General features: G+C 40.4%; 1 protein-coding gene across 1 annotated transcript in view; it reads left to right on the top strand.

Annotated features, from left to right (window-relative positions):
• Positions 1-17,597, top strand: part of SPTLC2 (serine palmitoyltransferase long chain base subunit 2) — a gene marked incomplete at both ends in the record, with an annotated part of 106,099 nt that overhangs the window by 18,750 nt on the left and 69,752 nt on the right. The window contains one exon of the mRNA XM_080708258.1: positions 7,112-7,306. Coding sequence (XP_080564384.1) covers positions 7,112-7,306 — 195 coding nt within the window. The remainder of the gene's footprint in view (positions 1-7,111; positions 7,307-17,597) is intronic.

Here is a 17,597-nt window from a genome sequence, read left to right as displayed (position 1 = left end):
GTATACCAACTGCAAGAAAAAATGTGGAGTCCCTGCCTTTCAAAATTTCCTTGGTACAAAAGGAGGATACTAGCCAGGCGTGGTGGTGCACGCTTGTAATCCCCGTGCTTGGGAGGCTGAGACAGGAGGATCGCACAGGTTTGAAGCCAGCCTCAGCTACTTAGTGAGGCTCTCTGCAACTTAGTGAGACCCTGTTTCCAAATAAAATATAAAATATAAAAAATAGGTCTGGGAGTATAGCTCGTAGGTGGAAAGCTCCTGCGTTCCACCCCTAGTACCACCAAAATAACAAAAATAAAATAAAAAAGGAGGATACTTCTGGAAATATCCAGTCTGAGTATGGCATAGCTTGAGTGATTTGCACAAAACCCCAACTATTCTCTCAAGTATGTGTGGTATGCAATAGGGAAAGGCTAGTAGGTTTCAGTAAAATTCCAAGAAAGGACAATTATAGCAGAACTGATCTTAAGAACCAATACACTTTACTACTTGGGAAAGAGTGGGGTTCATTTAATGCAAAAGACACAATAATGACAGTTCTTCGCTAAAGAATGGCTCATATTAGCCAGGCATGGTGGCGCACGCTTATAATCCCAGCATTTGTGAGGCTGAGACAGGAGGATCTGGGTTCGTGGACAGTCTCAGCTATTTAGTGAAGTCCTTTGCAACTCAGTGAGACCCTGTTTCAAAATAAAGAATAAAAAAAAATATGGCTGGGGTGTAGCTCGGATGCAGAATGCTCCTGGGTTCCATCCCCAGTACCGTTAAAAAAAAAAAAAAGGCTTATATTAGACATTACTTTTTTTTTTTTTTTCCAGTACTAGGGATGGAACCCAGGGGCATTTATTCTTTATTTTGAAACAGGGTCTCACTGAGTTGCAAAAGGCCTCACTAAGTAGCTGAGGCTGTCCTCGAACTGCGATCTTCCTGCCTCAGCCTCCCAAATGCTGGGATTTTAAGTGTGTGCCACCACACCCAGCTGACGAAAGTGCTCCAAACCAGCTGGGTGTGGTGGCGCACTTGTCATTGTAGTACTTGGGATACTGAGACAGGAAGATCACAGGTTTGTGGCCAACCTCAGCTACTTAGTGAGGTCCTCCGCAACTTAGGCCCTGTTTTAAAATAAAACAATAAAATATAGGGCTGGAGTTGTAGCTTGGAAGTAGAATGCCCTTGGGTTCAATCCCCAGTACTACAAAACAAAACGAAAACTCCAAACCACCTCCCAGGTGGGCAGATTCTGTCATCTTTGCATTCAGCTGGAATGTATTCATTTGCTGAAGGAAACAATACTTATCTGATTTTCTATTCATATTAGAAATCTATGCTTCTGTTTCCACAATAATTACTTTGCCTTTATTGCTCCATTGCAGAGTTACTCTGTTCTTTCACAAGATTCTTAAAATCTTTATTCAGAATTATTCCAAGTCATTTTACAGTATAATCCCCCCCATTAGAGAGAGAGAATGTAACACCTAAGCCAGGCTTTTTTTTTTTTTTTTTTTTTTTTTTGTGGTACTGGGGTTCCTGGAAGCCCTTCTTCCTCTGGGCTATACTCCCAGACCTATTTTATATTTTTGAAACAGGGTCTCTTACGCCAGCACGGCTGGCTTCGGACCTGCGCGATCCTCCTGTCTCCGCCTCCCAAGCGCGGGGATTACAAGCGTGCGCCACCACGCCCGGCTCATAGATTTCTTTTTTTTTTTTTTTTTTTTGGTGGCACTGGGGTTCCTGGAAGCCCTTCTACCTCTGGGCTACACTCCCAGACCTATTTTCTGTATTTTTGAAACAGGGTCTCTTAAACCAGAGAGGCTGGCCTCAATCCTCCTGCCTCTGCCTCCCAAGCGCAGGAATTACAAGCGTGCGCCACCACGCCCGGCTTCATAGATTTCTTAATTTTGATAATTATATTGTTTTGTAAAAGAATGTTCTTTTTTGTTTCTGTTTTGTTTGTTTGTTTGTTGTATGGTCTTGGGGATTGAACCACCCAGGAGCATTCTACCTCTGAGCTACACCACCGTGAGCCCAGTTTAGTTTTTGTTTTGAAATAGGGTCTCGCTAGGTTACTGAGAGTATTGCTACTTGATGAGGCTATTCCCGAACCTGTGAATCTTCTGTCTCAGCCTCCCAAGAACTGAAATTACAGGCATGCACCCCCATGCCAGGCTTGTCCTTGTTTATAAGAAATAGGATTCTTGAATCCTTTTTTCAGAATCATCCCGAGTCATTTTACACTATAAAATGGAAGACCAGATGGGAAGAAGGATGTTGGAATAATTCATCGAAGAAAGAGGCACTGATATATATATATATATTTTTTTTTTTTAACTTGAGGAATATAATATGCCAGCACACTGTGCTGGGCAATGATGTAAACCATGTGAGTCTATCATGGGAGTGTGTGACTCCTGAATTTTTATATTTATTTATTTTTTGGCAGGTCTGGGGGTGGAACCAAGGGCATTCGACCTCCAAGCTACACCCCTGCCCTATTTTTTATTCTTTATTTTGAAACTGGATCTCACTGAGTTGCAGAGGGCCTCACTAAGTAGCTGAAGCTGTCCTCGAACTGCGATCCTCTGGTCTCAGCGTCCCGAATGCTGGGATAACAAGCGTGCGCCACCACGCCTGGCTGACTCCTGAATTTGAAACCTGTGTATGTATTGTATATCTCTTACTTGTATCAAGATTTTCAGCCTCCTTAAAATTCCCCAGTATCCAATAAGATCTTGAACTAAGGAACAGAAATTTATTACTAGTTCTGAGTGGAATTCAGAAAATAAGGTGGGATTAAGCCAGGCGTGGTGGTACATGCTTGTAATCCCAGTACTTGGGAAGCTAAGACAGGAGGAGATATGGGTTTGTGGATAGCCTTAGCTACTTAGTGAGATACTCTGCGTCTTAGTGAGACCTGTTTCAAAATAAAGAACAAGGAGCCGGGCGTGGTGGCACATGGGAGGCTTGGGAGGCTGAGACAGGGGGATCGCACAGGTTCAAATCCAGCCTCAGCTACTTCATAAGGCTCTCAGCAACTTAGTGAGACCCTGACTCTAAATAAAATATTAAAAAATAGGTCTGGGAGTATAGCCCAGAGGTAGAAAAGCCCCTAGGTTCCATCCCCCAGTGCTTTTCGTCATGGAGCATTATTCATGTATAGGAGAGTGATGCCCTTATTGTTGGATCACATGAGAGGTAAACCTTAATTAACATCAGTACTTATGGATCACGTAATTATGTTCTCCCTGAGTCTTGAGACTTTTCTACTTGTGGAAGTTGCATATCATTTGGCCTATCCATTCTGCTGCTGTGTGATCAGGGTCACTAATGGTTTTCACTTAAGCCACGTTCCAAAAGTCACTCTAAAGTTGAGCCTTAGTTCTTCAAAGTACTCTTAATTTAAAATAAGACTTTCATACACAAAAATATTGGGCTAGAGTTGTAGCTCAGTGGTAGGGTACTTGGCTGGCATGTGTGAGGCCCTGCGTTTGATCCCCAGCACCACACACAAACAGCATCACTGATGGTTTAGCTGGCTTTTTCCTAGATAGTCCAGCCTGCAGTATGAATTCTTTGTCTGCTGCTTTGGGTGTGTCTGAAATGAAGACATCTCTTTATAAAAATCCACCCACTACATTCCTGACATTAGTCAGGAATGAACTCTCCTGACATGTTGTTGTGGTGGTGGTGGTGGTACTGCGGGTGGAACCCAGAGGCTTTTCTACCTCCAGGCTATACTCTAGACCTCTTTTATACTTTATTTGGAAACAGGGTCTCACTAAGTTGCTGAGAGCCTCACTGAGTAGCTGAGGCTGGCTTTGAACCTGTGAGATCCTCCTGTCTCAGTGCTGGGATTATAAGCGTGTGCCACCACGCCAGGCTCTCTCCTAACATTTTAATGATACATAAAATTGAGAGTGAATTGTTTAAATAATTTCAGAGTTAAGGTGAGTCTGATATTAATATAAACACACCATTCTGTTGTTGTTATTGTTGTTACTGGGGATTGAGTCCAGGGACATTCTATTTCCAATCTATGTCCCCAGCCCTAAGTTGCTGAGGCTGAGTTTGAACCTTTAATCCTCCTGTCTTAGACTCCCAAGTACCAGAATTGCAGGCATGCACTGCTGTGCCTCATGTCACTTATTAAGGCAAAATATTTTTAAACACAGTGGTGATCAGTGTTTTTCTTTTGTTTAAAGCTGCTTTTCATTTTGCTCTGCCCAGCTTAACAGTTTCTTTACATTGTTAATTTTCAGACAATTTTGTTTTCTTTTTAAAAGTTTTTTGAGAGCGGGGGATCTCACTCTGTTAACCAGACTGGCCTCGAGTTCCTGGGCTCAAGCAGTTGTCTTGCTTCAGCCTCTGGAGTAGCTGGGATGATAGGCACATGCATCAGGCTTGGCTTAAATAATTTTTTACTTTCATATATTAGCTCATTTCTGGCAATTTTTTTAATAAATACATTATAACCTTATTCTTGCATAAACATTTATTAGCTAGGCTGGTGACATACACCTATAATCTCAGTACTTGGGAGGCCGAGACAGAAGGATTGGATTTTGAGGACAGCCTCAACAATGTAGCAAGACTCAGCAACCTATGGAGACCCTGTTTCAAAACAAAAAATAGAAAGGGCTGGAGGTATGGCTCAGATACAGTGCTCAAGCCGGGTGTGGTGGCACACGCTTGTAATCCCAGACACACACACACACACACACACACACACACACACACACACACACAGAGAGAGAGAGAGAGAGAGAGAGAGAGAGAGAGAGAGAGAGAGAGAGAGAGAAGGGAAGAGGTACAATGCTCAGGATTCAATCCCCAGTGACACACACAAAACAACAAATAAAGTTTAACTATTAAATATTGACACAAATGTCTACCTTTGAAGAAGAGATTAATGAAGACCTAGATCAGTTTTAGAGTTCACAGAAATTCTTTTATTTAGGCCATTGCCCACAGATTCCATCTTCTCAGCCTATCTGAATCCTCTCTCTTGTCAAGTATAACTCTTGTCCTTTGCAACTGTTCTAACTGGCAGCATTCTAAAATTAATAGTGATATTCAGAAATTTCTTGTCTTAATATGTATTAATGTATATAAATCAACTTGTGTAGTTATATAAATTTTATTTGTTTGCATTTATTTATACATATATACCTATCTCTAATCAGGTTGTTTGAGAGGACAAGAAAGAATCTTTTATTCTGTGTGTGTGTGTGTTTTAGGTACTGGGGATTGAACCCAGGGTTAGTCTACCTCTGAGCTCTGCCCCCAGCCCTATTTTATTTTTTGTTTTGAAATGGTCTTGCTAGGTTGCTGAGTCTCACTACTTGCTGAGGCTGTCCTGGAACCTTCGTTCTTTATCTCAGCCTCCCAAGTCCTGGGATTACAGGCATGCACCATCACACCTGGTTCTTTTATTCCTTTGAGACTTCTCATAACTCTAGTATAATGCTTAATTGACAATGTGCTCCTAGTAATTTTGATTGACCATCATCACTTCAGCCAATTGTTCCAAAGTTAGGATTAAAGTTAATATATGAAGTTCTTCTCTGGTGGGTTTCTTTTGTAAAACAAGATTTCCATTGAAATTGTCTAAAAAGGCTGGGCATGATGGCACACGCTTGTAATCCCAGTACTTGGGAGGCTGAGACAGGAAGATCACAGGTTTGAGGACAACCTCTGAAAGTAGTGAGACTCCCATCAGCCTAGCAGGACTATTCCAAAATAAAAATTAAAAAATAGGGCCAGGAATATAGCTCAGGTAGAATTCCTCTGGGCTCAGTCCCCAGAACCACATACACGTACACAATTGTCCAAAAATTAAAAAGTTTTAATCTTTGAAATCAAAAGTAACTGGGCGTGGTGGCGCACGCTTGTAATCCAAGCACTTGGGAGGCTGAGACAGGAGGATCGCACAGGTTCAAAGCCAGCCTCAGCTACGGAGTGAGGCTCTCAGCAACTCAGTGAGACCCTGTTTCCAAATAAAGTATGAAATAGGTCTGGGAGTAGAAAAGGCCCCTGGGTTCTACCTCCAGTACTACACACACATACAAAAAAAAAAAAACAAATAAAAATTAAAATGCCTCCATTTGTACATTAAAAATCCAAGTATCCCAAAGGACAAAACAAAGAATAACTTGAGAATGTTTAAAAATAGATACTGAGGTCAAGATGAAGGAATTAACAATTACTAATCACTGTAATAGTGTTCTCACTCTTAGGTACATCCCCATCCTTTTTATTTATTTTTTATTTTGAAAGAGGGACCTGCTAAATTATCACATGATGGTCTCAAACTTATGATGCTCCTGTGTCAGCCTCCTAAGTGCAAGGCAGACATGTGTCATGGTACCGTCATCTCATTCTGCTCTTCTGCCGTGCTGGCCGCTGAGGAGCATTTTACTGTGTGCGTAACATATTCGTGTTACTGCTGACAGAGGGTCATATGAGCCGAGTCGCTGCAGTGGCCTCGTGCTGATGTTTGTTTGGAATACTATGGCTGGGTGGCTCTAAGAATGTGTGGTAGTAGAACATTTACAAATGTTTGATATTTGTAAAACTAAATTTACTTTTGAACTTTTGGACACATAATTGGTAAGCTAATACAGTATTCAGAACAGATTTTTCTTTGTTTATATTAATTAGTTAATAGTACTGGAGATTGAGCCTAGGGAAATTTATACTAGTGAACTTTTCTTCTAGCCCTATTTTGTGTGTTTGTGTGTGGGGGGGTTACTGGGGATTGAACCCAGAGGCATTCTGCCACCAGGCTATTCCCCAGCCCTATTTTATTTTTATTTTGAAGCATGATTTCGCTAGGTTGATGAGAGTCTCATTATTTGCTGAGGCTGTCCTCAAACCTGTGATCCTCCTGTCTCAGCCTCCAAAGTACTGGGATAACAAGCATGAGCCATCAAGGCCAGCCTCAAACTGTGATTCTCCTAGCTCAGCCTCCCAAGTGCTGAAAGTAGATCTTAGTGTTTCATTGAACTTAGACAATTTTCAAAATATAGTTTTACACATCTCTGAGGACACAGATTTTAAATAGAAATTTTTTTCTTGTCATGATTGAAAACAATATTTTAAATTTCTCTTTTAGATTCATCATGTTACAGAAAATGGAGGACTATATAAACGACCGTTTAATGAAGCCTTTGAAGAGACGCCCATGCTGGTTGCTGTGCTCACATATGTGGGGTATGGCGTGCTCACCCTCTTTGGATATCTTCGGGATTTCTTGAGACACTGGAGAATTGAAAAGTGTCACCATGCAACAGAAAGAGAAGAACAAAAGGTAATTGTTAGAGTCTGATTCTGTCAAAAGAATCCATTTATAGAAATCTTAATATTTTCACATATTTTTTCCTTAGAAATTTGGGTACATGTTAAAATAATATTGCAAATACTGTTAAGTGAAAACATTCCACAAAGAAAGCTGAAAACAAAGTTAAATCAGAGAGCATTTAATGGAGAAATCAGAGTATTTAATGTACTTATAATTTAATTGCTTTAAGAACTTAATGAAGTAGGCAACTTAGCCATGCTTTTCATGGATTATAAATCTAAAGTTCACAAGGAATATATCTGAAGATAGTGTCATACCTGATATTTGGCCACAGGAATGTACAGTTGTACATTTCTGAGAGCCAGGCTCTGCTGTCCACACTTTCTACTATGGCCCATGTTGTGTATATAATCATCTGCAAAGATTGGGATCTCCGTTGTGTGTTATGTTTTGGTGGTACTGGGGATTGAACTTAGGGCCACTCTGTTCCAGAGCTATCCCCCAACATCTCCCCCCTTTTTTTTGTGGTACTGGAGATGGGAACCCAGGGGCTTTCTACCTGTGGGCTACATTCCCAGACCTATCTTATATTTTATTTGGAAACAGGATCTCACTAAGTTGCTTAGAGCCTCACTAAGTAGCTGAGGCTGACTTCAAACCTGTGTGATTCTCCTGTCTCCCTCTCAAGTACAGGGATTACAAGCCTGCGCCACCACGTCCGGCAACCCTGAGCCCTTTTAAAAATTTATTTTTTTTAAATTTTGAAATAGAATTCACAAAGTTATTGTGTGCTGGCCTTGAATCTGTGATCTTCCTGTCTTGTCTCTCAAATACTGTGATTACAGTTGCACTGTGCCTGTTTCTTTCTTTCTTTCTTTTCTTTTTTTCTTTTTTTTTCTTTTTTGCAGTACTGGAGATGGGCATTCTACCTCCCAGCTATACCCACAGCCCAGGGTCTCACTGCGTTGCAAAGGGCCTCACTAAGTAGCTGACGCTGGCTGCAAACCGCAGTCCTCCTATCATCTCAGCTTTCCAAATGCTGGGATTACAAGCATGCAATACTATGCCTAGCTGTGCCTGTTTTTTTTTTTTTTTTGGTGGTACTGGGATTCCTGAAAGCTCTTCCACCTCCGGGCTACACTCCCAGATCCATTTTATTTTTGGAAACAGGGTCTCCTAAGCCAGTGCGGCTGGCTTTGAACCTGCGCGATCCTCCTGTCTCCGCCTCCCAAGTGCGGGGATTACAAGCGTGTGCTACTATGTCCGGCGCTGTGCCTGTTATTTTTTAAAAAATACCTAAAGCAATCAGAGCTCCGTATGCAGAACTCAGTCCAGTAAGCAACACTAATTTTTCAGTATTCGAACACACTTTTAAATTTCTTTGATCTTCCTTTGATTCTACCTGAGTGCATATGTAAGCTCTTGATTTTATACATACTCAGTTATAATTTACTGTACACTTAATGTGTTGTGCAGTGTTTGATTTGCTTGTTTACAGGCCACAAGCTGAGTTGATATCAGTTGTGATTGATGGTAGCTGATTTTATTGATAGTGTAGATGAAGGCATGAGTAATGTTTTGGGGGACCTTGAAATGTGGGTATGTGAGAAATTGTGTTTTGAATGTCAGATGAATAAGTTGTGGGGCAGAGAGGAGTCTGGGGCAGTTTTTGAGCAGGAGAGTGACCGTGGGTTTACGCAGCTGATGTTCAAAGTGTGATGAGTGGCCGGGCGTGGTGGCGCACACTTGTAATTCCAGCATTAGGGAGGCTGAGACAGGAGGATCGTGGTTTGAGGACAGCCTCAGCTACTTAGTGAGGTCCTTTGCAACTCAGTGAGACCCTGCTTCAAAATAAAGATTAAAAAATATGGCTGGGGGTTTTGCTCGGAGGTACTGCAAAAAAAAAAAAAAAAAAAGTGTGATGACTGAATGAATGAAAGGGTGACAGAACATCTGAAGAGTCACTATCTTTGGAACTTGTTTCCTGATTCCAGAGAGTAAAGTTGCTGTTTAGGTATTGGGGGCTGCTTATGTATACTTATTATTTTGTGGGAAAAAAAATAGCTTCCGGGAAGATGGCGACCGAGAAAAGCGGGGCTTAAGAGCCCCGCTAACAACCAATCTCCATTACCACAAAATCAGTGCCTTTCATAGCCAGAAAATACTATCACCAGAGAAACAAAAAAATCACCAGGCTCCAGAGAGAAAGCGGACTGAGAACAGAGCTCAGAGCCACAGAGGAGATACACCGGCCTCACGCCCGAGGATGCAGCAGCAGCGCCATACTGCCGGCGGTAGCGGCAAATTCACCGGACGGCTACAGCAACCGAGGTGAGCCGCTGCGGAACAGCCAGGTGGGATTTCTTGCCGCAGGTAAAATCTAAAGCTCCCAGTGGCTGAGCTCAGCACACGCCGCAGAGATTCAGAGTGGAAATCAAAACCAAGAAGAAATAAGCCAGCCTCACGGCCGAGGGCGTAGCAGCGGCGCCATATTGCCACCGACAGCAGCAGCAGAGAATTCACCGAATCCAGTACAGCTACATCTGCGTACTCAAGAACAGTGAGTCAAATTGCGGGCCACAGAGGAGAAATCCCAGTACTGTACTCCCTGGGACTTGACCCAGTGGGGGAGGGGCGGTGGCAGAGATATCACACCATAGGAGAATGTGCAACCTGGCACCCCCCACAGTCTAAAGCAGCCTCTATCGACTCTCTGGGTCGGAGACTCTGTGATACAACCCAGTAAAAGAGTAGTGGGGTCTGAGATACTACTGACTCGAGATCCAGAACACCTTAAGTGAAGTCATAGTGACCCAAGGGAAGAACCCAGAGAAGGCACAAACTTCCGAAATCATGGGAAAGAGGAATAATACTGGAGCAATGAATGCCCACAACCCCACAACATCAGAACCCGATAATACAGAAAATCAGAGATTTCTAGAAGATCAAATCAGGAAAATAACTGTAGAAATAATAGAGGTGCTTCGAAAAGAACTCAGAGAGAGCCAAAAAGAGATAAAGGATGCAATTAATGAAGTAAAGGCCTCAATTCAAAGCACAAACAACTGATTAGACCACATGGAGAACAGAAACTCGCTCTTAGAAGATGATCATTCCAAAAATGAACGCATAGTTTCTAATCTAGGAAAAAATATCCGACAGCAGGAATTTGATATTGAAGAAATATGGGCCCATTTTAAGAGAGCTAACCTAAGAATAATTGGAATAGAGGAGGGAAAAGAAAGTGAAACCAAAGGGATCAACAATCTCTTCAAGGAAGTAATAGCACAAAATTTTCCAAACATAGAGCAAGAGGTTGATACACAGATCCAGGAAACTTATAGAACTCCCTTTAGACAGGATCGGAGAAGAGGATCCCCACGCCACATACTTGTCAAAATGACCAATGTGGAAGCCAAGCAGAGAATCTTAAAGGCAACAAAAACAAAGGGCCAAGTGACATTCAGAGGCAAACCAATTAGAATCACTCCAGACTTCCCAAACCAAGTCATGAGAGCCAGAAGGGCTTGGAGTAACATATTCCAAACTCTGAAAGAAAACAACTTCCATCCAAAAATTTCCTACCCAGCAAAACTTTCTATCAAATTAGATGGAGAAATAAGAAGCTTCCATGACAAACAGAAACTGAAGGAATTTATGTCTTCAAAACCAGCGCTAGAGAAAATACTCAAAGAGATTAACTACAAAGAAGAAATAGGTAACACACCAGAACCAGAGAAACAAGAGTTTCCATCCAACAGACAATTAAGATTGGTTATCTGTGGAGATTCATTATTTATGTTAATCTTTTACCCTATCTCTAAATGGTATTGTTTGCCTTTATTGTTAATTTTTAGGATTTCTAGTTGGAATATTAATATACCTTCAGATATAGCATTTGGAAATATTTTATCCCATTCTATTAGTAACTGTTAACTCTGTTTACATTGTCTTTGGATATACAATATTTTTTTTTATTTTTTAGGGAGTTTGTATACTCTTCTGTTGCCTGTGCCATTGAAATCATATCCAAGAAATCACTACCAATTTCAGTGTTGTGAGGTTTTATGACCCAGATTTTCTCCTAAAAGTTTATAGTCTTAAGATTTATAATAGGTCTTTTATCTATTTTGAGTTAATATTTGTATATGGGATTAGGTAAGGGTCCAACTTTATTCTTTTCCATGTAATTATTATTGTTTCAACAATATTTAGTTGAAATATTATTATTTCTACCACCAAATGTTTGTGGAAACCTTGTCAAAAATAACTTGACAATATAGGGAAGAATTTAGCTTTTATTTAACTCCAATGGTTTATATATCTGCCTTTAGAATAGTACTACACTGTTTCAATTATTGTAGCTTTATATGGTTTGAAATCAGAAAATATATATCTTCTAGCTTTGTTCTTTTTCAAGATCGTTTTGGGTATCTAGAGTCCATATTCCATATTAGGATAGAGTTTTTTTCTGAAAAATATATATATAAATATATGATAGTTTCACCTAAAAAAAATAGAAAAAAAATATTCTCTGGTAAGAAAGAAAGTAAAAAGAAATATTGAATTGTTATCTTTAAGTCATCAAAAGCTTGGTATCAGACAAATGAAACTGTTATGTGAGATTATCATTTTTAATTTTGGATAAATTGCTATAATACTAGATGTCAACCACTAAGCCAAGCATGGGAGGGAGGGATGGGGAGAGAAGGGGGTGGGGGCTGACTGGGCGATGTGTGCATGTATGTCTACAAAAGTATGTATCCTACTATGATGTATGAATACAGTGCTCCAATAAAAAAAAAATAAAGTAACATAAAAAAAATAGAATACACAGGTTTTATTTGTAAGTAGTTTCTAATTTTGTTGAGGAAACATAGATACTGCAAACTTATGCACCTTTGCCAAACCATCAAACAAGAAAGTAATGCTTGAATTGTATGAAAAATATAGAACAGAAAAGTAATTGGAGGAGCATAAGGTTATTCAGGAAATATTCTTAGAGAAAGTAATAAGTAAATACGTGGGTCAGGGGGATGGGGTGTGTGTGTGTTACTGGGGATTGAATACAGGCATTTTACCTCTGAGCTACACCCCCAGACCTGTCCCTTTTTTTTTTTTCTTTTTTTTTTTTTTTAATTTGCGGGTCTGGGAATAGAACCCAGGGACATTCCACCTCCAAGCTACATCCCCTGCCCTATTTTTTATTCTTTATTTTGAAACCAGGTCTCACTAAGTTGCTGAGGGCCTCACTAAGTAGCTGAGGCTGTCCGCGAACCGCGATCCTCGAACCACGATATTAGGGTCTCAGCCTCTCTGGGATTATAAGTGTGCGCTACCACACCCAGCTTCCTATTTCTTTTTTGGAAACAGTGTCTCACAAGGTTGATGAGAGCCTCACTAATTGCTGAGGCTGGCTTCAAACCTGTTTCAGCTTCCAAAGTACCCAGAGGACAGGTATGCGCTACTATGACTGGCATGTTATTGCTTGTACAGTTTGTTAGAGGAGGATTGTGCTAAATTATTCAAATTAATTTCAATGGAATTTTTATGATGGATAACATTAGCAGTTAGACAATTAAATTCTGCCATTTTCCTATAAAAATTCAGCTTTTAGAGGAAAAGGGTCATTCAGCCTTATGATAGAACATACTTGTTTTCTCATACTGGAAAGATGTAGGTAAAGAGTAGATAATTTAAATGTTAAACTAGAAAGAGGTGAGGGAAAGTCCTTGCCTGGGATCATGAAATGCAAATATAATTTTGCCACTTTCTCACTGAGTGAGTGATTCTAAGCAGGTCTTGATTTTCTTCCTTATTTTATTACAGAAAAGCCCAGTTTACTTATGTTAATCCTTCTTTATAGGGAAATACTCCATGTTTTTTTTTTTTTTGGTAGAACTAAATTACATGATCACACTAATAAAGATGAATTTGTCCTATTTTATATAAATTGCACAAAATTCTTGGAATTCTTTACCCCTGGATTTTGTTATTAGTGATATTTTGGATAAAAATGTTTTCCCCACTTTACACATAATTTCTTTTCTTTTTATGCAAAATTAAGCTAAAAGTCCAGGAGCATATATATATAATGAGGCAAAATCTCGAATTAATAACAATGCTATAAGCTGCAGATAGGATTTACCTAGAAATCAAAATGAAAACTTAATAAACTGAACACTAACACGTACTTACACAGCATGTTCACGATCAGATATTCAGATATTCAGAAACAGGAGAGAGAGGACCCTGGGAAGGGATATCAATATCCAGACACATTTACTTTTCAAGATACAAAAGAAGAAAATCCACTGAAATACATTAATAGGAATTCCTGAAAGGATTTTATCCTTGACGGCCTTCAAAAAGAAGCTTAATAATATTCTGGGAATTGTTATTTCAGCAACATCTTAGGAAACTGCTTGTAGTGTAGTTGCTTAGTATATTAAGCTAAAGGAATTGGCTTGCCTTTAATTCTTTGGACCATTCCACATTTCAAAAGAGGTTAACTTAGCTGGGCGTGGTGGCGCACGCTTGTAATCCCCGCGCTTGGGAGGCTGAGACAGGAGGATCGCACAGGTTCGAAGCCAGCCTCAGCTACTGAGTGAGGTTCTTGGCAACTTAGTGAGACCCTGTTTCCAAATAAAATATAAAAATAGGTCTGGGAGTATATCCCAGAGGTAGAAAGCCTCTGGGTTCCACCTCCAGTACCACCAAAAAAAAAAAAAAAGAGGATAACTGAGCTGGGTGTGGTGGTACACACTCCTAATCTCAGCATTTGGGAGGCTGAGACGGAGGGATCATGGTTTGTGGCCAGCCTCAGCCTCCTAGTGAGGCCCTTTGCAACTCAGTGAGACCCTGTTTCAAAATAAAGTATAGTAAACAGAGCTGGGGTGTAGCTTGGAGGTAGAATGCCCCTGGGTTTCATCCCCAGTACTGGGAAAAAGAAAAAAGGATAACTTTCTGTTGCTTTGTGTTATATATATTCCTGGAAACCCTTCTACCTCCAGGCTACACTCCCAGACCTATTTTATGTATTTTTGGAAACAGCGTCTCCTAAGCCAGCAAAGCTGGCTTCAAACCTCCGCGATCCTCCTGTCTCTGCCTTCCAAGCAGGGGGATTACAAGTGTGCTCCACCACGCCCAGCATAAGTTAATTTTTATTTATTTTGAAGTCTATGTGGTGCGGTTTGGATCCTAAATGTATCCCAAGTCCCACCTGAAAGGCCTGGTTGCTAAGTTGCTGAGGTTGGCTTTGAATCTCCTGAGTCCTCCTGTCTCAGCCTTGCAAGTACTAGGATTACTGGCATATGCCACTACACTCATCTATTATTATTTTTGGAATTAGGAGTTCAACCCAGGCGTGTTCTACCTCTGTGCTACATCCCTGCCCTTTTATTTTTATTTATTTATTTATTTATTTATTTATTTATTTATTTATTTATTTATTTATTTATTGGTGGTACTGGGGTTCCTGGAAACCCTTCTACCTCCGGGCTATACTCCCGTACCTATTTTTTATATTTTTATTTGGAAACAGGGTCTCTTAAGCCAGCTGGCTTCGAACCTGCGCGATCCTCCTGTCTCTGCCTCCCTAGCATGGGGATTACAAGTGTGCCCGCCTTTTTTTCTTTCTTTTTTTTTCTTTTCTTTTCTTTTTTTTTTTTTTTTATGATTGCTAGCCATGCCAGGCTAGCAATCTTTTTTTTCTTTTCTTTTTTCTTTTGTTGTACTGAGGGTGGAACCTAGTGGCTTTTCTACCTTCGGGCTATATTCATAGACCTAATTTTTATACTTTATTTGGAAATGGGGTCTCACTAAGTTGCTGAGAGCCATACTAAGTAGCTGAGGCTGGTTTTGAACCTGCACAATCCTATCTCAGCCTCCCAAGTGCAGGGATTACAAGTGTGTGTCACCACACTCAGCTTCTCAAGCCCTTTTTATTCAGGTTTCTTTTCCTACCACTTAAGCTAAAATGGTTCTTCTCAAGGCCACCAATGGGTCCTGTGTTGGCAAGATGTAATGGTCCTTTCTCAGTTTTTACCTTGCTTGCCACATTTGATGCAATTCATAATTCTCTCCTATGGAAGCATGTTGTTCCAGGACATTAAAATCGCTTATTAAGGGTATTTTCTCCGTCCCTCACCTTTTTTTGTACTGGGGATTGAATCCAGGGGTCTCTCCCTCCAAGCTATACACACAGCCCTTTATTTTTTGTTTCGAAACAGAGTCTTGCTAGGTTGCTAAAAGTCCCGCTACATTGCTGAGACGTCACAAACCTACAATCTTCCTGTCTTGGCTTTAGCACTGGGATTACAGGTGCACGCCACCATGCCTGGCTTCAGTTTCTTCTTGTAAATTCATTTCTCTATCGCTGGCTTCCCCATCAAACTGTAGAACCTTATATCTGGTTGTTCACTGACATTTTCAGGTAAGCATCTCAAGCTTTGCCTTCTGAAACTGAGCTGATCTCCTTTCTAATCAGCTCACTGTCTTTCCTGTTTCATGAATGGCAAATCTCTCCTCCCAGTTGCTCAGGCTAAAAACTCGTACTGGAATTACCCTTTCTTCTTCTCTCAGCCATATACCATGTGTCCATCAGCAAGTCTAGAGTCAAAGCACTTTTTACTAGCCTCCACTTCCACTCATGATGTCTCCTGCTCAGCCCCTCCCTGTGTGCTTGGACACAGAAAGCACACTCCTGCTCACTTATCACCCTTGCCGTTTGTCCTGCAGGTCCTCCCATGGATTGTTCCTTCACTTCCTGTGGGTTTCTGTTCTATCCAGTGAGTCCTCGCTGAGTTGCCACATGACTCTAGATTATACATCCCCCTTCTCTGCTTGCTTTGGTTTCCATTTATATTTTTCACTATCTAACATACTTTCTATTTTCTACATTGATCTGATTTAGCATCTCTTCTATCAAAATATAAATTCCACTAGGACAGAGATGATTATCTTGTTTATTGTTCTCTCCCAGTGCCTAGAAAAGTGGTTGGCATGTAGTAGACACTAGGTCAGTATTTAAGATATGAATGATATTGTGAGTGGTGGTAAATAATAACAAGGAAAAGTTTTGAGGTTTTTGAAGTATTCATCATAAGGTGTGTGTGTTTACACATACACACACATGACTCAGTTTTAGATCTAGGGAAAACAGGTATCCTTAGTCCTAAAATTTCCTTAATCCTGAAATTTCATTTTATGCCTTCATGAGCAGCATAGAAACAGCAAGTGGCTTCCTGTCTTTAAAAGCAGGAAAGAATAAACAGTAGGATGACTTACATGAACAGTAGGAAAGTTCTTAATTAACCCTCTTTCAAAAGTTTTAAAGTAGCTGGGCGTGGTGGCGCACACTTGTAATCCCCGTGCTTGGGAGGCTGAGACAGGAGGATCGCGAAGGTTCAAAGGCAGCCTCAGCTACTTAGTGAGGCTCTCAGCAATTTAGTGAGACCCTGTTTCCAAATAAAATATAAAAAAAGGTCTGGAAGTATAGCCCGGAGGTAGAAAGCCTCTGGGTTCCACCCCTGTTACCACCAAAAGAAAAAGTTTTAAAGTCAGTAATCTAATGGAAGTTGCTTTACCTTGTTAAATTAATTACTGGTAAAGACAGTTATTGGTTTATTAAATCTAGCTGTATAATACTGTTTCTATGTGTATGGTATGGAGGATTGAACCCAGGGCAGTGTGGTTCTGGGGATTGAACCCAGGGGTATTCTATCTCTGAGCTACACCTTTAGCACTTTCCCTTTTTACTTTTTTTTTTTTTGCAATACTGGGGATTGAACCCAGGGGCATTCTACCTCTAAGCCACTCCCCCAGCCCTATTTTTTATTCTTTATTTTGAAACAGGGTCTCACCCAAGTTGCAGAGGGCCTGGTGATTCTCCTGTTTCAACCTCTCAAGTACTGGGAACCTCCCTGCTCTGCTGAGAATGTTGTTTCTTTTGGTACTGGGTATTGAACCCAGGGACAGTTTACCTCTGAACTATATCCTCAGCCCTATTTTTTTTAATTCTTATTTTAAAACAGGGTCTTTCTAGGTTGATGAGAGTCTTACTACCTGCAGAGGCTGTCCTTGAACCTACAATCCTCCTATATCAGCCTGAGATTACAAGTATGTGCCACCATACCTGGCTGAAAATGTTTTTAAAACAAATATGTCATATTACATTGTCTGTAAAACTCTGAATATGTTATACTATCATTTTGTAGATTATTTGTTTTATCTTGTTTTTCTTTACATAGATAAGTTTTGAATAGGAGTAAAGTTCTTTTATGATTTTGATATTAAATTG

This window comes from Muscardinus avellanarius, assembly GCF_963383645.1.
Source record: "Muscardinus avellanarius genome assembly, chromosome: 12".
NCBI classification, from domain to species: Eukaryota; Metazoa; Chordata; class Mammalia; order Rodentia; family Gliridae; genus Muscardinus; species Muscardinus avellanarius.
Note: the sequence above shows the minus strand (reverse complement) of the source record. Positions and strands in the feature narration are given on the sequence as shown.